We start from the raw sequence: 23,484 nt of genomic DNA on the forward strand, positions 1-23,484 counted from the left end.
ATTAACAGTCTGGTTTAGGACTGGCCTTAGGGCGCCTGGGTAGCTCAGTCGGCTAAGCATCCGACTTGAGCTCAGGTCATGATCTCATCTTTCGAGAGTTCGAGCCCCGCATTGGGCTCTGTGCTAACAGCTCAGAGCCTGGAGCCTGTTTCGGATTCTAGATCTCCCTCTCTCTGCCCCTCCCCCACACCCGCTCTGTCTCTCAAAAGTAAACATTAAAAATATATATATATATTAAAAAAAAGGATTGGCCTTGAGCCTCTTCTTTCTAATACTCTATGAATAAATCAGCTTTCTTCAGGAATGGTGGTTTGAGAAGCCCCACTTGCAACCATCCTTGCAGAGTCTGGACTGATAGAGTCTGATGAAAAGGAAAATACCAATTGTACCACTGCAACAATGGGAAACTTAAGTCAGGAAATTTTTTAGATTCAAGTACCATCTTAGCAGAATTGAGAGAGTCAGCCATTAATCACTTAATGTGACTAACTCAATTGGCCTTCTAAACACCTAGCCAAGAACGCAAAAGAATTACCATTTGCACTGGGGAAGGAAGACAGAGGCACGGTGAACTCTGTCCATGGACATCTGGACATCAGAGGGCAGCAAAAGGACCCACGGTACTTCAGTAGGATAGGACAAGAGAAGGAAACAGGGTCCAGGACTAGATGCTGGAATTCAGTCAAAGACAGTTTTTTAAACAGGTTGTACTTCTGATTTAGTACTACTGACCAACAGCCGAGCCAAAGCAAATATTTACAGTGAAAATCAGGCATGCAGCTCAAGGTTGTAACTGTAAAGCAGAATACCATAAAAGTGGAAACAGTCTATGTACATAATGTTATGTAAGACTACTGTAGTTTGAACACATGCAACTGTGAATCCAGCTGTACCTGTCACTATTAATATCATTCTTTTATAACCAAAGATGGATATGGAATGTTGTCAAAGTTTTACACAGTTTGCCTGTGTCTACTAGTATAAAGAAGCAATCAGAAGTCGTCTGCAAATAACATTGAGAACACAATCATGGAGAAATTTGTAGTTCTTCCCGCTCTAAAACTGTTCAATTATAAAAGTACTTTTTCTAGTAAGAAAAGGGAATCATTGCTTACTATTAAAGGTTTGAACACTTCTTGATTTTTGGCCAAAATTGTATGTTTGAATTTCAAATGAATGGAACCTAGTCATTGAAGAGTCTTAATAAAGCATCTGATCACCATTTGCTATAGGTAAGGTGACCCTCTTGTGAGCGGGGCCAGTATCTACCTTAGAAGCTAACTGTGTCACTTGAGTTTTACTATAGTCATTAGGTTTTAGAGTATATGTTTTAACCCAGTTATATTGTAGTCATGTATTAAAATATAATAAGCTTTGCAAAGTAAATGTTTCTACACAAGAATGATGGACTACCTGTAAAATGCCAATCATACATAAACAAGGATCACAGTTATTCACTTAGCCTATGTAAAATCTACACATTAGATTTTCTGCCAATAATACCTTTTCTTGGCCAACTTAAAAAGTACCTATAGTTTATGTCTCAGGAACTTTAAGTCAGAAAATAGGAACCGAAGAACAATTACCATTTTAAATATTTCCTTTGGGCTAATGTTCACACAACATATGCATCTCTGACATTTCAGCTTCTAGTAACATGGGCCCTTAGATTCATGAATCAAGAAAAGATAAGCCAGAGGGCTCCGCGGGAGCTAATAACGAAAAGCCGAACAGGGAAATGGAACTGCTCAAGGTATAACTGGCTAATGGTGATGCCACATATTAATCATTCATCGTTCTTTTCTACACACACATTAAAAATATGAGAGTGCATATTTCCAGGGAACCTTAAAGCAACTGACATACTTCTCAAAATCAGAAAAGCTTGAAAAAATCCTATTCCTAAATATTGTCAACTATGAATATTATCTTACTGTTAAAATATTCTTATGGGAATAATTTTAAAATTATAATTTCCAGAAGACTAATAACAGGAGAAAAAAATTATGTCTAAATAGGTATAGTTCTTCCTATAAAGCTGATCAATATGGTACTCTACAAATTTACAAAATTTTTGATATGGAATACCTAAAATATGTAGACGTGTTGCAGTGTCTACATATGTATTTTTCTGTTCTTTCTGAATCCTGAGGCAGAGTCAGCCTTCTCCACTTAATACTTTTTCACACTGAAACCGTACAGGAATACTAGTTTTTGAGTAGCATTCCCTTTTAGTTCCACTACTTTAATGTGGTAGGACATGCCCTGGACATAAAGTCAATAAAGCGAGAAAGAAGTGTTTGAATCTTTGTACTCTGAACTCTTCGTAGGAAAAGTGTTTTGGGGGGCAATGGAAACACATCATTCTCAGACAAAAAACAAAACCAACACCCTAGTTTTTAAGATAGTTCCTAATGTCCAATATAGGATATAGGATATAAGATTCTAGACTCCAACTATTCAAATTTATATACAATTACAGTACTCTGGAGAAGTACAGAGAAATACTTTTAAAAAATACAGGTATATAAATTAAAGAAACTGGTATTTAAAAGATTTAATACAAGGAGAAAAGATACTGTATAGTGGTACCAATTCTTAATACAAATTAGTAAGCATAGTTTATATAATTTCAAAAGTTATTCACATTATTGCTAGATACCACAGTTGAATGGAACAAGTTCTTGACACACATTAAAACTTGTATAATTTCAGGTTTATAAAAACAAAAATTTACACATAGGCCATTCAGAAATTTAGAAAGTTTTAAAATGCATGGAGATATGTACAACCAAAAGGGGGGGATATGTATATTTGTATATATTTGGAAGAAATATGTTAATCTGATTCAAACTTACATGTCGCATTTTCAGTCAAAAAAGTATACATAACTGGACTGAAAGCAAACTAGTGGATAAAAACAGTACTAAATATGTCCTCCGTTTCTTAGCAATAGTAATCTGTTCTAAGTATCAATGGGGTATTGAAACACCAGCTTACTTTTAATTCTAGAACTTTTGCTTTCTTCCAAAAACTTTTCAGAAACATATATCCATTCTACAATTATGTTAGATTGGGAGAAGTATTTTCCTTAGAAATTTTTAAAAGGAGTATTTCCATACTTTTCTATAGAAGGTTTGATAAGCAATAAAAAATAACGCAAGTAAGGCCATTATTATCATCTTGATCAAAAATATACACAGATTGTAATGCTACTATATTTTGTGATCCTGAGCTCTAGTAACCATTAGGTGCATGCATACCATTCATTATTTGTCTATTCTATTAAAAATAATTTAATACTGCCTTACTACCTCTGAAGACAGAAACACTTTCAAAATTTGTTGATAGGTCTTCATAACGTAACAGATATTTCTGCTGTAAACAGAGCATTAGGAATTGTATGGAAAAAGATATGTTAGATTCCAAAAAGCTATTAAAGAAAACTTACTATTTTAAAATAATAACTATTTTAAATTTTAAAAGGAAGAAAAATAATACAAAGAGTGTGCTTGGAATAGATAAGTAGAGGCTTACAAAAGTGTTCTTCTATATTATGGAATTAATAAATAGAGGACTGTGTGTGTACCTTGGTGATAAAATAAAAAAGGCTGGCCACTTTTTATGCTAAGTTCAAATGTATTTTTTCGATAATACAAAAAAGTAATCCTTGAAAATCAGAATACATAACAGAAAAGAGCACAATAACTTAAGTATTAAACATCTGTATGAAATAACTGTTGCAAAGTTTGACAAAAATGCACACTTAGAACATGCGGTTATTTAAAAAAACAAAAACAGAAGAAAAAAAAAAAACACCACACGATTCTGTAGAACCAATGTTATGTCACCACCAGGAGAGCACCAAGCAAGGCACCATTGGAAAGACAACATACTTGGAAAGTCTCTATAAATAAAGTGAATGCTAATCTGGTCGAAAAATCGGTGTCTTTGGTAAAAATTCTATGAGGATGACCTGTAGAGGGAGAGAAAAAAGTTTTAAAAAGATTTAAGTACATTTTTATCTCAAAAACTTTCAATTCTAGTCCGTCGCTCACAGCAATTTTGCTGCCTCTGAAGGAGAATGCATGCATGCGTGACAAGAAAAGGGAGCCAGAGCTAGCAGTCATGGGATGAGAACTGGACTACATACCAAGTGTTTCATACTCTACCCATCTATTTAATCCCAACAACTTTTCTACGAGGCAAGTATTAGCATCCTCATTTTACAGATGAGGACAGCGATGATCCACGAAGTATAACATCATGGACTGTGGAGTCAATACTTGAACAAAGGGCTATCTTAACTCCTAAGCCTTGCCCTTTCTACTGCACCACGTGGTTGCAGCCAACCCAATATTTATTTCTTCAGGCTTCCTCTTTTGTACCTAACCCAGTTCCATGGGTCTTTAGGTTCTAGATTTGCTCTCACTTTACTGCACCAGGATATGTGGATCTCTTGATAAAGGATCTCTTAATTTTTTTAGAAGCCCTTTTCTTCCTAGGTTAGCAAAATTAAAGGTTAAATTTGTTCCAAAAGACCTTTTACTAGGAAAACCAATAAAAACAAAAACACAGTAACACAGAAAAACACAAGTTGACTAGAGCTAATTTTTATTCCAATCTTGAGCTGCTTTAAATTACAATCAATTCTTTCCCTTGTTCCAACTCTGTATGAAATAGATGCTAAACAAAACATTACTTGAACAGCTTCCAAGTTTGGTCAACTCCTCATTTTTTCTTTCACAAACTTATCCTGATGTAACCTCCAGGTTTGGACACTCTTGTACATTTAGCCAAATAGGCCAGAAACATTCATTTTCACTATTCATTTCTCTTGACTTTTGATCTGCCTCAATAAAGAAGGCTCTTCCACATACAGCTCAAAAATATTCCTCCGCTACTTTGGTTATCTCATACTAATAAGCCTTAGGTGCCACTCTCTGACCTGTTATTTGCTGACAAAATGTCCACTAGCTTCCTGTCTAGCTTTCTTATTTGAGCTACATTCCCCTGTTTCTCAGTTTCCTCATATTAAATAAAGGGACTGGACTAGATGACAAAATTCTGTGCAGCTCTAAAATCTGATGATTAAACTACCTGATTTGAGGTTTAACAACTTATGAGTCAACATTCAATAAATACTTCTATATTTCAAACATGTCCTCATCAAGCAGTTTTTATAATTTCAGGTCTTAGGTGTAGGCATTACATTACATACTACAACTACGTAATACAAAATAAAAGCTATCTTTGACTACATGTCAATTATTATTGGTTTTCAAAAAATATATCCTAGAAACTCTTTTCCTTCAGAGTCACACACAGAAACTGGCCACTTGTCTTATTTCTTCTATTGCATCTGGATAAAAGTTGGTATCAAGTTTATTTTTTTCCAGATTGTCCCCAGTATTCAAAATATAACCGAGGAGAATTCTTTTCTTTTAACTAACAAATTAAATTTCTGTAAGTTAAAGAAAAGTTAAGGTCAAAGAGAAAGCTGTGGTAAAAAGGCCCAATTCATTAGAAAAACAAAGCACTCTCTTCTTACTAATTATTGTGCTATCTTAACTTTTTAAAATTATTTCTTAGGGAGTTTTTGAAATTATGTTATTCCACCATGCGACTATCACAAATGACACGTACTCTGAGAAAATTTAGAAAAAAATACATTTTGTAGCAATTTTTCTGTATTTTTCCTTGTTTAAAAACAAAATTTGTATTTTTAAGTAATCTCTATACCCAACATGGGGCCTGAACCCACAACCCCGAGATCAAGAGTCCTATATGATCTACTGACTGAGCCAGCCAGACAGACATCCCTGTTTTTTTTTTCCTTTTTACTACTCTTCTGGGTATCTTCTATGATGGTGTAAGAATAATATGGCTTTAGAGGAAAAGTGTTTATCTAAAAATTCGTAATAAATTAAACTATTTTACAAACAAAGCACATAGTTCAGAATGTTTTGGAAGGTTAGTAAATTATTTTTAGTTAATAAAATATGTCATAAAAATAAGCATGAATATAATGAGTACATTTTATGAATGAATGACTTTCTTATAGCTCTATCTGGAAATAACAGCATTGGGAATAACTTTTATGTTTTACTTTTGAAAGTCAATTTAGAAATTCACTACTATTTGGGTTTATAAATATAGCAAGTATTTTTTCACAAAAGCCTTTAAATCTACATATTCATCCCTCCTCACAAAACACATAAACTCTCTTACCATCATGAGAGCACAAGACCAACATTTTCACAGGTCACTCTCAAAACGAGTTATTGGAATGTACTTTTTTTAATAAAAAAGTATCAAGTGACTTTCACATCATCATAAATTAACATGTCTGATATACTAAATAATGATAAAATCTACATTTTTGATTCACTGAAAAGACATTTTTAAGATGTCTTTTCTGTTCAAGGTTAGAAATGGGATTTGACTGTATGATAATGAGAGAAAGGGAAAACGCCACAGAGAAAAATGATTTTATGATAATTTGCAACTATTTAAGCACTGTTTTAATCAATCTCTTATCCATACACACACTCTCTCACACATGCACACACAAATCTATACTATCTATGATGGCTGTACTGTTTCAAAGAATAGAAAAAATTTGTCAGAAATGTGCCTGGTACTTCACAAAGACTAGGACTTTAATTTTCAACAGTTAACCCTTCACAAATCTTTTTCTTTCAGTATAATAACCTTTCCATATTTAAAATAAAGCACTCAAGCTCAAGGGAGAGTAAATAAAAATTCATGATTTTCTACAGTATTTTCAACTTTGTACAAGGAAAATCGCTCAAGTAAAATCAAGGAGTAAGTTAAATCCCATACTGAATAAATTTTCAAATTCATTGTATACATGCACCACTTAGATGTCTTTTAAAGAATACAGGATGAGCAACATCTCACCTCCTGCTTTCCCTCTAAGATAATTTTTACAAAACAATATTCTAATAACATTTTTAAAGATTCCTTAAAGGCCACTGAGGTATGGGCAGTTAAAATCTATAAAGGCTAAAGGTTTCTTAAGCTCCAACGGCTTGGTTGAAAGGTTTTCTTCCATACTTGGAAACTTGATTAGCATTATATAAAAAAGCCATATCTGACTTGCTGCGTAACCAAAGTTGTGGTTATTCTTTATACAGCATCTAAAATTTCACACTCCATCAACACATGTTCAGGCTATTTTATCTTGGCAATTAATTTATTATTTTTCAGAACACAGTGAAGCCTTGTTCTCAAGTCATTCATAACTTTATAAATCAGTCCTGCACATGAAACCACGCATCTGTGAACCGTAGAAAATCCTTGCACTCAGGAGATTAAGCTCCTGACACCTTTGCTGATTAATAATCATGGAAAGAATAAGATCAGAAGCAAAATAAATGATCATTTAATAGAGAAACTCACAAAACAGCCCTTTAACTTACATATTCCATCATGTTATTCGTTTCACATTTCCTTTTGCTCAGTCTCCAGTGCAAGCACAGCTAGACAAGTGGGAGAGTAAAAGAAGAAAAATGAGCTCTGTTTTATTGCAGCGCACAGACTAACCCATTTGTCCACCTTTCATATTTTTAGTTCAACAAAAGCATCTGTTTCCATACTGTGCAATTCAGACCCCAACAGTACGAAGCTGCTCCCTGCGGTACTCACCTTGTGGTATAACCTATTGTTTTCCCATTCTAATAACTTCTCAATCGATCTTCGTGTCTGGAAGACAAATGAGAAAAAAGTTTACTCTTGACTGGTTTTAGAAAAACTTTGTTTTGCAGCTGTTTTTTGTGTGAAAAGGAGAGAGGTAAGAAGACAGTGAATGAGTACATGGTAGTCTAGAACACTTTCAGCATTTTCGTACTGCATAGTAACATGACCAGAAGTAGTACTCTATTTTAATAAAGATATGGCTTTATTCTCTAGCACTGTATCTTTTTTTAACCGTTTCAAAATTACTAGCTTCTGGTTTAAAACTGTCAACGTCTAAAAAGCTAATGTAATCTACCAAGTGATATACATTTTAATCCCCGTTTCTTTCAAAAATATTTTTGTGGTATTTAGTGATAAAAGTTCCTTCATATCGATTTTAAAACAAGTTATCTAAATATCAGTTAACAAAATACAAAAGACTTTAGGGTAAAATCAAAAAGAAAATAATTAAAAATTAATAAAAAATCAATCAGCTATCAAAACAAACTTTTACATCACACTTAAAAATAATATCCAAATTTAAAAGCTAGTTTATTAATTATTCCACAAAGATTTTCAAGCAGAGGCAAAACTGTATATAAACCAACAAAAGTGATTATTAAAATCAAAATTTTAAATCAATACTACTAGCTGCTCAAGGAATCAACTGAAAAATTTATGTTTAAGTTCACTTGATTTTTGCAATATACACCATGCAGCATGAAACGTGTCTTGCCTGGACGTGTGAATAAAGGAGAGGATAATTCATGATGCCAGGTGTTAGGATGAGACTGACACAGCTGCAGGTGCAAAAGGGACGGTGCTGCCACCAGAAGCAACTGCAACTTGGTGCAGCTGCAGCTTCCTTGCAAGGGAAGGAAAAAAAGCATCCAGCGCTATTAATGTGCACAACTAAATGACTACTAAGAATCAAATATGAAAATCTGCATGTCAAGCAAGGATGAGCAAGGTGAAAAATTGTTAGGATCAAGCTGGTTTTCAATAGTTTGTCACAGAATAAATGGTTAATATTTAAAGTATATACAGTAACCTAAATTACCACATTACCTTTTAGCATGTTGTACATACTAACGTTACACTAGTCACATAGGTGCCAATTATAATTCATAGCTACCAATGAGTTACCCACTATTACTATTTTCTCCAAGCTTATGTCCTAAGAATCAGAAAATCACCTAACTCTGAGCAATAATACGCCAATGACTAATTTATTACATTACTTTTTTTTTTAACAGTTGTGTGGGTTTTTTTTTTTTTTTTTTTTGGCAAGAATTTTAAAGGAAAAAAAGTGCCCTTGTTAACAATGATCAGCAGACCTCACTTGTTTCTTTGTAAAGATAGCCTTTTAGAGGCAGCTCTCCTTTTAAATGAAAATAGGGCAGCAGTTATGGTCACACTTTTTGTTAATTTAGTTGCCAGTCAGCCCCAAATCAAAAGAAAATAAGGCTGCAGAGTGTAATTAACATTCAGTTCAGTCGTTTTGTCCCTTGTCTAGCCCCCAAGCTTTGTTAAAATTGCCATCTGAATGCTGAAGGCTGTAGGGAAATCGATTTGATTCTAATCGCACCATGAAAAGAACATGATCTAACTGCTTTCAGCCCTCCGTAAATCTGTACTAGGTCTTTAGCACAATGCAACTTCCAATTTAAAAAGCACTGAATGTCTCGTCAATGACTTTGTGAAGAAAAAAGAACAAGGAGCAGACATAAAAATTCCAATAGTTGTTTAAGCATTAAAGTTCATTTGCATCACAGCGAACCTGAAAAGGGCTGACCTCTCAAACCGCCTCTCAGGTCTATGAAGTTGTAGCCTTGACAAGCTCACATTGACAGAGCTCATTGACTCTGAAAGGCTACTCTATCAATGGTGAAAAATGGCAATAGGTTCTACTCTGAGCAGGCATCTGCCTGCCCACCCGCTGCTAAACCAATGGCAAAACCGATTCAAGACCTGAATCTACCTTGTAATCTTCCTTTCTAGGACTTTTTAATAATAGATTAAGATTACTATACAATTTGAGGTTTTACTTTTACTGATGTTTAAAACAGGGGGAGGAGAATGAAATAACTAGGGAGGAGAGAACAAGCTTTCCGAGTCCGTTGTTTTCTATCAATGTATAAAAAGTAAAAGCTTAACATTACATTCAGTAAATATTCATTGCGCAAAAAAAAAAAGTGTAGATACCATCAACATCATTTCATCACAAATTTAAACCTATGCTGTACTATAGCGAGAATGGATCTCATTAGGAATGAATCTCATGGTGTATATGATGCACACAAAATTAATTTAGAAACTTGAAAGTAGTTACTTTAAATAACTGACATCAACTAGCAGTTTTTGGATAAAAGGTAAATTACAAAGTATGAGCCTGAAATTCCAAAATATTTATGTAGGAATTCTGAATTGACTCTTTGCCTCTAATTAGGAGTTTAATGATAGGGTTTGGTATAATAATTGTATCTTACGACATTTAAGAATTCTAAAGCAAACAAACCCTGGTATGCCGTATTCTGAATAAGCATCTAAATATAAAATATTTCTACATACTTAGACAATCTGGAGAAAAAACTGTGAATTAGCAACATCTAATCTTGCGATAAGACTTCTTTCCTGCTTGACAGGTGAAAAAAAGCACTTGCACGTGCAGCTTAATTAATCACTGCACTTGACATCTCAATGATTTACAGTGAGGAGCAGGTGAGAACATACAAAACCAGAAAGGAACCCTTGATCTAAGTGGAACATTTCTAGGACACTAAGGTGACAAGTATATAGATTCTTAGCAGTCATTTAAAAAAGGAGAAAGAAAGAAAGAAAGAAAGAAAGAAAGAAAGAAAGAAAGAAAGAAAGAAAGGAGGGAAGGAAGGAAGGAAGGAAAAAGGGAGCAAGAAACTGTGCCACAAATGATTTGTTAGTAACAACAAAAGCTCAAATTAAATGGAAAAATAAAGCTTTAACTACCAAGAATGTTTAATATTCTGTACTTATTTTAGCTAACAAAATCAAAATATATTTTCAAGATCAAATACAACATCAATTTAGCAAATATTGAAAAAATATACATCTCAGCATTTGTAAAAGCTATTTAAAAGTCTTTAAACAGGAAGAGAAAGCACCTCATAATTGCAGTCACCTAGAAATCAAAGTTAAGAGTTTATGTCCACAGTGTTGTTAGATAGCTATTTCTAAAGAAATATAAGATTTAACACTGCCAAACTCTATAATTACTACTAGACAAGCAAACCTAGCCATATAAAAATTTGTTCTTGATTTTTTAAAAGTTTGTATCAATCACCAAATTCAATAATTAAAGCAAACTAATGTGCATCGAAAAAAATTAGTATGTACAGGATCTGTCAACACAAAATACCAAAAAAAAAAAATCCTTTTTCAGTATTCTAGCCCACTGGATTTCTAAAAATAAGTCATCTTATTAAAAGAATTTGGTGCTTATGAAAAGCACCAGATTGATATTCATGGGAACCAAAAATCTTCTTCTATTTAACTGAAAAGAACAGGGGAGAGGGCAGTGCAGGCTTCAGTGCAAGCTTCCCTACAGTGGGCCTTAATCCTTTTCAGCGTTCACACCCTGGGGGTGAGAGGACAGGTTAGTGGTTCTTTACCAATGAATCCTCAGTCCGGCAGCATAAGATGATCAACAAAAATCTAATTTTATCATGGATTCTTAACGAAAAGGACCAAGACCACCAACTCACACCATGCAAGCAAAACAAGTTTTTAAGGGAATAATGGCATGCCACTAACCTGGTCTGTAAGGGGACAGCTCCAAGAACCTGGACTCCCACCTATCTTCCTTATCACAAAGCTCACTTTAACTCTTTTTTCACACATTTCTTCAACACCTTGCTAATTCTATTTCTGTCACAGGTGAACTACGTCTAATATAGCCATATGGCAGTGTTAAAGTAAAAAATAATAGATTCAAAAACATTGCAATTCTAAATAAACTTATTTAATAAACAGACTTTTAAGTAACAAGTAGTAATAACAGAAGGATAGAAATTTTGGCTTCTATTTCTATTACCTTTGAGACCACTTTTTTGAGAATTGTGAAAATAAGTGAAAACGTGAAAATCTTAAGAGAAGCAAAATGGCCTGGACAATTCACAAAATGGCTAACTAAATAATGATTAATAAAAAAATTTACAATAGGTATGACATGTTCCTATCAATTTCCAAAGAGGCATCTAAATAAAGTAAGCTTACAATAGTAAAATACCTATGAGGCACCTAGAAATAGTAAGTTAGCACAATTGAAAATTAGGGTTTCCTGAAAATTCAAATTGGACTCATTATGAAGCATTTTTGTCATTTTTTTCTAAATATCATTACTTCCTAAGGAATAAATTACTACTCCCTATAAGCAAATTATGTGCCAGTAGATCTAAATAAGTCATTTAGGGCAGCAAGAAATCCTTTAGAAAACCTTGAGCATGTTACTCCTCTACTTTGCTACAAGTATTACTTAATAGCATACTCAATTACCAACGATTCATTGATCACAATCAATTGTTTAAAAAGTGGTTTTTCAAAAAGTGGTTTTCTAAAAGTTGCTAATACAATCAATGGAAATCTCATGAATTTTAAAGTACTTTAAAGCCAAAGAAAAAAATGCTAAATGTAGAAGCTGTAACAAAATTTCTCTGAAATTTTCCCAAAGAAATGGCATTCTTACCAGTCTTTAAAACATAAAGATGCTAAGATATGTTAATAAGATGTATAAATAAAATATCTCATGAATAACTATTTATAAAAGTTCAGCTATTGAAACTTCAAATTTATTTGAATAAGATTAATTTATAACATCACAATATCAATTCTTATTTAAATTCAATTTCTTATTTAAAACAAGTTTTAATTTTAAACTCCTAAATTTATAATGCATTAAGCTTTAACTAGAACAATGCTTGAATATATGCAAAATCTTATTTTTTTAAGTATTTTTCAAGAACTATACTTTCTTTTAACATCTGTGCAAATTCAAATTGCTAAAATAAGTGACACAAAAATGTTTTTAGCTGTAATTCATTAGAAACCATATAAAATTTTAAATGAATTATTTGAACAAGAGAAAATTACATGATACACCTCTATTCGGAATTAATATAAGTCTTATATTGTACTGGTGTGCAGAAAATTAAGTGGCATATCTTATTGTGACACACGAAAAATCTAGATTCAGCAAAAAGACAAACTAGAACACGATCAAATTCCTCAGAAGGATGTTTAAGCAAATTCCCTCCCTATACTTAAAGGCTCCTTTTGAAAATTTTATGTGGACATTAACTTTTTAATAACTTAAAAAATTTTAAAAATTTTTAAATGTTTACTTATTTTTCAGAAAGAGAGAGAGAGAGAGCGAGCGAGAGAGAGCGCATGTGTAGGGGAGGGGCAGAAAGAGAGAGGGAGACACAGAATCCAAAGCCAGCTCCAGGCTCTGAGCTGTCAGCACAGAGCCCGATGCTGGGCTCGAACTCATAAACCATGAGATCATGACCTGAAACAAAACTGAACACTTAGCTGACTGAGCCCCACCCAGGCTCCCCAGTAATGATCTTACTTTAAGTTTCTTTCAAACCTTTAAAATCCCCCTACTTCTAGGTATAAAATCAAATTATAATCAGTAATTTTTTTTATTTTTAAAAATTTTTTTTTTCAACGTTTATTTATTTTTGGGACAGAGAGAGACAGAGCATGAACGGGGGAGGGGCAGAGAGAGAGGGAGACACAGAATCGGAAACAGGCTCCAGGCTCTGAGCCATCAGCCCAGAGCCCGACGCGGGGCTCGAACTCACGGACCGCGAGATCGTGACCTGGCTGAAGTCGGACGCTTAACCAACTGTGCCACCCAGGCGCCCCATAATCAGTAATTTTTAAAAGCTTAATTTTGTATCCTTATCAGAGAATGGAAAAAAAAAAAAAAAGCCATGAGATCTGGAGCAGTAAGGCTGGGATTCTAGCCGTGGCTTAGCCTTAAGACTGTGGGGCTTCAAATAGATTACTTAACTTCTCCAAACAGATTACTCAGTTTTCTCATCATTAAAGTAGGAATAACATGAACATCTACTCATGAAATCTGGGGAAAATTACATGACACACTGCAAGTAAAATGATTAAGCCAATCCCTGGCACACAGTATGCACTCAATAACTATTAGATATTGTAATATTTACCACATAGGACTGGTATACAAATTTTATATGGGTTTCAACAATGTATGTATATATCAAATCATCATGTTGTACACCTTAAATTTACACATGTCAATTGTATCTCAAAGCTGGATAAAAAAGACAATGTATGGAATAGATCTTACAAGTTAAATACTCTATCATACACACAAATACACACAAAAGAGGGAGGGAAGGAGGAAATTATCAGAAGTGATGGTCATGGTCATGGTATTATGGTGACAGTTTCACAGGTGTATACTTAGCCACAATTCATCAAGGTGTATACATTAATATGTACAGTTTTTATGTACACCAATCATACTTTAGTAAAAAGGGAGACAGAAAATCCAAAAAGAATGCATATAAAATGCTTTGCTAATAGCAGGTGTACAAGACAGGTTTCCCCCACTATCCAAAAGAGTGTTCTTAACAAAAACTTGTCCATAAACCGGAACAGTATAAAGAAGCAATTACCATTAATTTATATGGAAATTTTTTTGAGATTTCTCAGACCCAAAAAATAACCTCTTAGGTTCTTCTGATACATCAGGACACATCTTGCTAACAAATGTACAAAATAAAAGGAGATAAGGTACCGATGCTCACAGACACAGTTCAAAGCTATGGTGGCTGGATGCTGAGATGTAGTTCCCCGGGGAGGCAGCTTGGTGGGATCCTTCCTGCTGCCCCGGGTGCCCGCTGTCTCTATGACGGCTGGCTGCAAAACAAACGCTAAGCACTATTTTCACTTTTTGTCTTTTTTCCTAAAAGCCAAAATCCTCTTCAGATTTCATTCAGTGAGTTACCAAAAACAGGTACGAATACAGAACTTTTGTAAAACTGAAGTATTCACAATGTGAACTTTCAAAAAGCAGGGGCTATCTATAATGATCTTTCTCTTCATTTGTTCCTTGGAGTCTATTATTCCATTACATATCACTACAGAGTTTATATCTTATAGCAAAATATTTTCAGTTATCAGGAATTTAGCAATTTGGAGTGACTTACGTTATAAACCAAATGTTAATATGGTAAATTACATTAAAGAAGGTATAAAGGTCAGATAGCCAATATGAAAGGTTTTCTTAAATATAACATTAATACATTTCTACGTTAATACATAATGTGAGTTATACCCAAATGTATAATTCAAGTTTGTTTCTCCTGGTTTACAGGATAGAAATTTCTATAAATCATATTTTATAATACTAAGTGTATCACTGTACATTAAAAGAGGCATTAAACCTTCCTTCGCGACAAAGATCAGATTCCTGAAAAACCTCTGTAAGAAGGACGTATAAAGTCAAGAAAAAAAAGACATTGAAGACAAAAAGCATTACTGACCACATGAAAGCCCTTATAAATATCCATTATACTTATAGAAACAAAGCAAACTGGATAGCATTCTAAAAAAGAAAAAAAGTTAGCACTGATTTTCTACATCTTCAATTAATAATAATGACTATTATAAGAACACATTTCTTTCATCATCCCTTGTTTATTAGAAACTTTTCAGGATTCCCCTTCACTAAAATTTCATTAAGATGTTTTTAAATTTGGGGGTGCCTGCCTGGCTCAGTTAGAAAAGCAGGTGACTCTTGACCCATCAGGGTCATAAGTGCAAGCCCTACACTGAATGTAGAGATTACTAAAACATAAATAGATACACTTTTAAAAGAGAGAGAGAGAGATGCTTTTAAGTTTGTTTTGCTTCATTTCATTATCTGCAATATGGTAGAGGCATTTTTGTTTATCTAATTCTTCACCCAAATGTTCAATGCCATTCTCATTTTATGATTCAGTTACTGACTACAAATTCTCACCATCTAAACACAGAGTAACTTAGAGTTCTGAAAACTCTGGTAACTTTTAATACTATAGTATAACTGAGTAAGTATATTTCAAATTTCTCCCATATACAAATATTTGTAGCTTCCTAATTATGATTCCCCCAGGTTGACTTTCCCTTGAATTTCTTCAGGTCTTACAAGACTATATTCTCACTCAAAAACTCTACTCCTGACCTCCCCCGTTTGGATTTTCAACTCCAACTACATCCCAAGGAAAGTAATTCATAATTATTAGTTAACTAAACTGGGGCTGAGAGAAAAAGATATCCAGAAGTAAATCTAAGCATACCACAATTTAAAGAGAAATTCAGTTAGACTGTATACAGGCCCTTTTCATCAGTTTCAAAACCTAAACAGCAATTACCTTTTAAAACAAACAAACAAACAAACAAACAAACAAACAAACTTGAGGAACCTGGCTGGCTCAGTCCGTGCATGGAGCCTGTGACTCAGGGTTGTGAGTTCAAGCTCCTCGTTGAGTATAGAGATGACTTGAAAATAAAATCTTAAAAAAACAAACAAACAAACTCAGAGAAGCCAAAATTAAAAAAAAAAAACCTATATGAAAAGTTTTGCTGAAATGTTCATTCTTTACATTTGAAATTAAAATCAACATTGAAAACTTCTTTACTTAAAGCTCAGAAATACAAACATTTCTGCAGACTGACACAGATCAATTTTTAAAGGATTACAGATTTTCAGAGCTGGAAAGAACCTGAGAGGTCAGTTAGGCTTCCTTTTTTTTTCAGATTAAAAGAAAAAGAGGAGTAGGGGATAGAAAAACTTCAGGCTCACAGAGGTGTTAAGTGATTCCCTCAAGGTCACCCAGTTTCAAACGGTGATTTACTATTACACTATTACACTGCAGGAAAAAATGCCTGTCACTTACTCTAAAAGACAAAATGCTTTTATTTACGTAGGAATCTTGTTTTGAATACTAAGAACTGTATCTTCTGAAATCTTATGATCTTACTACTCAAGGATTTCAAAAGCCAAAGGGTACATTCATTCAACACATATTTATTGAACACAAAGTAGATGTGAGGCACTGTGAGAGGCACTGGGACATAGCAGTTAGCAAGACAAATACCAGGAAGAACAATAATAAAATGATAATAATAGCAACTGCCATTAACTAAGCACCTACTATAGGCAAAATACTATACTAAGTATTCTACATGCACTTGCTCTAAGTCTTAAAACACTGCAAGTAAGAGATTAACACCATTCTATTTACGTAAAGACTGAAGTTTAGAGAGTGTAAACTGAGGAGTCACTCAGAGTAAGTGCCACTTTCCAAACCAGTTCTTTCTAGCACCAAACTACAGATCCCAGGTACCACATGGTGCAGCCTACTTCCCTATTCCTAAGCAAATGATTCCCTGATAGAGGACTAAGTAAAAATAAAATTAATAAATAAATAAAAATAAGTAAATAAAAGAGTATAAAGGGAATGGAAATATACACTATTTACAACAAATCCATATAGCATTTTTAGAAACCACATAATTCTGGTCATATGTAAGAGAGATAAGGCACGAAAAAGAGGAGGTAAATTTAAACTAACAAGTATAAGAAGTTGGTGTATGAACAGTCAACAACTTAGGGTTTTCAGCCAAAAAGGATAATGGCTAAGAGCATATACAGAGTCTATAAAGTTATTAAAGTTGGAATAGGATATAAATATGCACAAAGTCTCAGAAGACTGAAACTAATAGTTACTCCAATATGAAACACAATTCAAAACAAAAATACTGTAACACAACACACAGTAAAATTATGAAACCTGTTTCCTCAAAAAATCAGCCAAACCCAAATGAAAACACATACAAGTCAGAGTTCACTTACTTGGACATAAATTTTCTAAATTATAATACTACAATTAAGGCACAATCAGGGAGCAAAGTATAAACAAATGTGTAAGCAAAAATAAGCTTTTGCAAAGAAAATGCCATAAAATCTATTTAATGAAGCTAAAGCATTTTATTCACTTGGAAGCTCCTCAGGTGCTTACCAGAAAACCTAAGAGGCTGAAGTTTCCTGTTTTATTGTCTTCCAAGTTCTTATCAACTATCTGTAATCTCCTCATTGCTTTTTGTCTTTTAAGTTCACAAGAGGAAACACATAACCTCTAAATAGTACCTAAACAGCATCTAAAACAGTACACCAAGCCCTAATGAGGTTTCAGAAATATTAGCTGAATAAGTACTTTCCAGAGAATGGCACACTAGCAGCATAAAGAAATGGCAGTTGAAACCAGCATTTTCATAAGACAAATATGCTTTTTCCATACTATCAACTTAAGAATTAATTTTAGGGGTGCCTGGGTGGCTCAGTCAGTTAAGCGCCTGACTTCAGCTCAGGTCATGATCTCACGGTTCGTGGGTTTGAGCCCCGAGTCAGGCTCTGTGCTGACAGCTCGGAGCCTGGAGCCTCCTTTGGATTCTGTGTCTCCCTTTCTCTCTGCCCCTCCCCCATTCACACTCAGTATCTGTCTCTCAAAAATGAATAAACATTAAAAAAAATTTTTTTGAACAGAAGTAATTTTAAACATTTTCTATTAAAACAAATATATGTTATGCAATAGAATGAAAAATTCAAATGAGTATTTGAGATATAAGACAAGATTCAAATGCATTTTGTGATTGCAGGTGGCCACTTCATGTTCCTAGGCCCTAAGGACATATATTTATTGTCTTCTGTTATTAGAGCTACTTCATGAAAAACATTACAAGTAATTACAAACTTACACTATTTCTGCACTCACTCAGCCAACTGTCCAAAGAGACTACATACTCTCTAAGCATTAACATACATGTTTCTATCCCCAGCATCCAGTATAGTACTTATATGTCAAGGTCGGTTCTATAAAAAGAGAACGGACTTCCATTTTCAGCCAAGATACTACAAGAGGCACCATACTTACACTCTGGCCTGACACAACAAAGAAAAGTGGGGGCAAAACATATGAAATTGTTTCGAAGACAATGGACAACAGACAATGAAAAATACTGATTCCTGAGAGACCAGGAAAAAATGACACAGGTCCCATGCTTTCCCAAGCTTATTGATATAAGGCAGCTTCTGGGTCACAGCACATGGAGAGAGCCCAGACAAAGCCTGGGGCCTCCCTAAGTTAAGGCGACAAAACTGAGGGTCTGGGGAGACCAGGGCAGCTAAAAGCCACAGAACAGAACACCAAAGAGAGTGCTACACGCTGAACAAACCCCAAAGATATGCAGACAGTTCCTACTGAATTGCTAAGGTGAGTCCTGAGCAATGCTTGCAGGTAAAGAAACTACCAGAGGTGGAGCAAAGAGAACTACTAGAAAGAATTAGAGGTAACAATGTCCCTAATTCACAAAAATCTAGCAAACTGCCTCTTTCCATCAGCCATACTAGAAACTATAACAATTCACAGGCGGTTAAGAAAAGTATCCAGGATAGTCTTGCCTCACTGGTGGGAAATGACTAGCCCTAAACATAACACTGCTCTGGTTCCTCAAGAAATTAAACGTAAAATTACCTTATGATCCCACACTCTTAAGTATACACCCAAAGAACTGAAAATAAGTATCACATCCATGTACACCCATGTTCATAGCAGCACTAGCACCTTTTGGGTAAAAATAGGCTAAATGTCCACCAACGGATGAATGGATAAACAAAGTATGGTATATACACAAAATGAAATATTATTCAGCCATAAAAAAAGAATGAAGTATTGACACAGGCCATAACATAGATGAACCTCAAAAACATTATGCTAATTGAAAGAAGCCAGACACCAGAGGTCATACATTATACGATTCCATTTATACAAAACAGCCAGAATAGGTAAGTCCATAGAGACAAAACCCAGAATGATGGTTAGCAGGGCTGGGGGAAGAAGGTAATGAAGAGAAACTGCTTATTGGGTTAGGGATGTGGAGTGATGGAAAGGTTTTGGAACTAGAGAGAGGTGATAGTTGTACAACACTGTGAATGTATTAAACGCTACTGAATTGTTCACTTTATAATGGCTAATTTCTGGTATGTGAATTTCACCTCAATAAATTATATTAATCAGAGATTAATATATTATATTAATTCTCAATACATTAGAGAAATAAAAGGCCGGAAAATGAAAATGGAAACTAAACATTGATGTAGGAAAAAAGAAAACAAACAGTAAAATGAAATTTTAAATTTGGCCATGTCACTGGCCACAATAAGTGCAAATGGTCCAAAATCCCTAAAAGGCAGATTGCCAGACTGAATAAAAAAAAGCAAGATACAACACTGCCTGGAAGAAATGAACTTTATATATCTAACCACACTCTTAATTTTTAATTTACAAATTAAAAATCAGTAACAGAAAGATCTCTATGAAGTCCCCCAAATATCTGAAAGCTAAGTAAAATACTAAATAATGCACTAGTCATAGAAGAAATCAAAAGAGAAATACATGCAAAAGAATGAAACTGAACCACTTCCTTTCACCATACATAAAAATAAACTCATACTGGGGCGCCTGGGTGGCGCAGTCGGTTAAGCGTCCGACTTCAGCCAGGTCACGATCTCGCGGTCCATGAGTTCGAGCCCCGCGTCGGGCTCTGGGCTGATGGCTCAGAGCCTGGAGCCTGTTTCTGATTCTGTGTCTCCCTCTCTCTCTGCCCCTCCCCCGTTCATGCTCTGTCTCTCTCTGTCCCAAAAATAAATAAACGTTGAAAAAAAATTTTTTTAAAAAAATAAATAAATAAACTCATACTAAGGGGCACCTGGGTAGCTCAGTTGGTTAAGCATCCAACTTCAGCTCAGGTCTGATCTCACAGTCCATGAGTTCAAGTCCCGCACTGGGCTTTGTGCTGACAGCTCAGAGCCTGGAGCCCACTTTAGATTCTGTGTCTCCCGCTCTCTCTGACCATCCCCCACTCATACTCTGTCTCTCTCTCTCTCTCTCTCTTGAAAATAAATAAACACTAAAAAAAATTAAAAAAAAAAAAACCTCATAATGAATTAAACACCTAAATGTGAAACCTGAAGCCATAAACATTCTAGAAGAGAGAAAAGGCAGTAATTTTTCTGACATTGGCTGTAACATTTTTCTACATCGGTCTTCTATGGCAAGGGAAATAAAAGCAAAAATAAATTATTGAGACTACATCAACATAGAAAGCTTCTGCACAGTGAAGGAAACAATCAACAAAACTAATAGGCAACACACTGAAAGGGAGAAGATATTTGCAAAAGACATATCCAATAAAGGGTTAGTAACCAAAATATATACAAAAAGTACACAACCCAATACCCTGTAAACAAATAATCCAATTTAAAAATGGGCTTCAAGAAAAAGACTTGAACGGACATTTCTCCAAAGACATCCAGATGGTCAACAGAACATGAAAAGATGCTCAAAATCACTCATCATCAGGGAAATGCAAATCAGAACTGCAGTATCACCTCACACCTGTCAGAATGGCTAAAATCAAAAACTCAAGAAACAAGTGTTGGCAAGGATGTGGAGAAAAAGGAACCTTTGCGCACTGTTGGTGGGAATGTAAACCTGTGCAACCATGGTGGAAAAGAGTATGGGGATTCCTCAAAAAGTTAAAAATAGAACTACTCTATGATCCAGTAATCACACTACAGAGTACTTACCCACAAAAAATCCCAAAACACTAATTTGAAGGGATACACATACCCCTATGTTTATAGCAACATTATTTACAATAGCCAAATTATGGAAGCAGCCCAAATGTCATCGATAGATAAATAGATAAAGATGTGGTATAGGGACACCTGGATGGCTCAGTCAGTTGACTGTCCAACTTCGGCTCAGTTCATGATCTCATGGCTCATGGGTTGGAGTCCTGCATCGGGCTCTGTGCTGACAGCTCAGAACCTGGAGCCTACTTTCGATTCTGTCTCCCTCTCTCTCTGCCCCTACCCTGCTCACATTCTGTCTCTCTCCCTCTCTCTCTCTCAAAAATAAATAAACATTAAAAAAATAATAAAAAAAGATGTGGTATATACATACAATGGAATATTACTCAGCCATAAAAAAAGAATGAAACCTTGCCATTGGCAACAACATGGATGGAGTTTGAGAATATAATGCTAAGAGAAATAAGTCAGGTAAAGACAAATATATAATTTCATTTATACGTGGAATTTATGAAACAAAACAGAGGGGTAAAGGGGAAAAAAAGAGAAAGACAAACTAAAAAACACTCTTAACTATAAAAAAACAAACTGATGGGATGGGGCACCTGGGTGGCTCAGTCAGTTAAGTGTCCAACTTCGGCTCAGGTCATGATCTCACAGATCATGAGTTCGAGCCCCAAGTTGGGCTCTGTGCTGACAGCCCAGAGCCTGGAGCCTGCTTCTGATTCTGTGTCTCCCTCTCTCTCTCTGCCCCTATCCTGCTCCCTCTCTCTCTCTCAAAAATAAATAAACATTAAAAAAAAACAAAACAAAACCCTGATGGTTACCAGAGGGAGGTGTGTGTGTGTGTGTGTGTGTGTGTGTGTGTGTGTGAAATAGGTGATGAGGATTAAAGAGTACACTTAACAACATGAGTACTGAGTATGTACAGAATTGCTGAATCACTATACTGTATACCTGAAACTAACGTAACACTGTATGTTACACTATACACCATAGTAATGTACAGTAGTATACTATATACACTATAAAAAATCTTAATTAAAAATAAAAATATATATATATTATTCAAAATAGCATAAAAATAATACATACTTGAGAATAAACCTAAGGAAAGATATACAAGACATGTCCACTCAAAACATAAAACACTGCTCAGAAAAAATTTTAAAAGTAAATGGAGTGATATATTATTGTTCCATGGGTCAGAAGATTAAATATTTTTAAGACACCAATTTCTCCAAATTGATGCATAGATGCAACGCAATCCAAACTAAAATCCCAAAAGAATCTCCTTGGTAGAAACTGACAAGCTGATTGTAAAATCCATATGGAATACAAACAACGTAAAAAGCAAAACAACTTTGAAAAAGAAAAACAACTTGACAAAGTTGGAAAACACTACCCAATTATACGACATAATTATAAAGCTACAATACTCAGGACAATGTGGTATTGGCATCAAAATAAACAAACAGATCAAGAGAACAGAACAGAGCTAAGAAACAGATGCACATATATACTGACAACTAGTTTCCAACAAATGAATAAATGCAATTCAGTGAAGAAAGAATGGCCTTTATAACAAATATTACTGAAACACCTGGATACCTATATGCAAAGAAAAAATATTTTAACTTCAATCCATACACTACACCATATAAAAATTTTAACTCGAAATCAATCATAGACCTAAAAGTAAAACTTGAACCTATAAAAATTCTAGAAGAAACAGGAAAAAAATCTTTGCACCCAGGCTTAGGAAGAGTTATAAGATATAACACTAACAGCACAATCCATAAAAGAACAAAGGAATAAGTTAGATTTTATTAAAATTAGAAATTTCCACTTTTGAAAAGACTGTTAGGAGATGAAAAGTCAAACCACTAATTGGAAGAAATGTTTTTAAAGCATATACTTGTACCCATAATACATAAAGAATTCTCAAAACTCAACAGTAAGAAAACTCAATTTAAAAAAAAAAAAAACAGGCAAAAAGTTGGAATACTTCACCAAAGACACACAAATGTTAAATAAACATGAAAAGATGCTCAACATCATTTATTATT

At 34.5% G+C, this 23,484-nt stretch overlaps 1 protein-coding gene across 3 annotated transcripts in view; it reads right to left on the reverse strand.

The window, feature by feature from the left end:
* Positions 1 to 2,542: 2,542 nt before the first annotated feature.
* The window catches only part of CHIC2 (cysteine rich hydrophobic domain 2), a 52,915-nt gene continuing 31,973 nt past the window's right edge, over positions 2,543 to 23,484 (reverse strand). For all 3 annotated transcript variants that reach the window (XM_047091011.1, XM_047091012.1, XM_047091013.1), the window contains 3 exons: positions 7,672 to 7,728; positions 7,446 to 7,505; positions 2,543 to 3,976 (listed from right to left, as the gene is read on the reverse strand). In XM_047091011.1, coding sequence (XP_046946967.1) covers positions 3,926 to 3,976; positions 7,446 to 7,505; positions 7,672 to 7,728 — 168 coding nt within the window. In that variant the 3' untranslated portion in view covers positions 2,543 to 3,925. The remainder of the gene's footprint in view (positions 3,977 to 7,445; positions 7,506 to 7,671; positions 7,729 to 23,484) is intronic.

This window comes from Lynx rufus, unplaced genomic scaffold (genome assembly GCF_022079265.1).
Source record: "Lynx rufus isolate CCGP_SWC_20201006 ecotype Redwood Valley unplaced genomic scaffold, mLynRuf1.p SCAF_3, whole genome shotgun sequence".
NCBI lineage: Eukaryota > Metazoa > Chordata > Mammalia > Carnivora > Felidae > Lynx > Lynx rufus.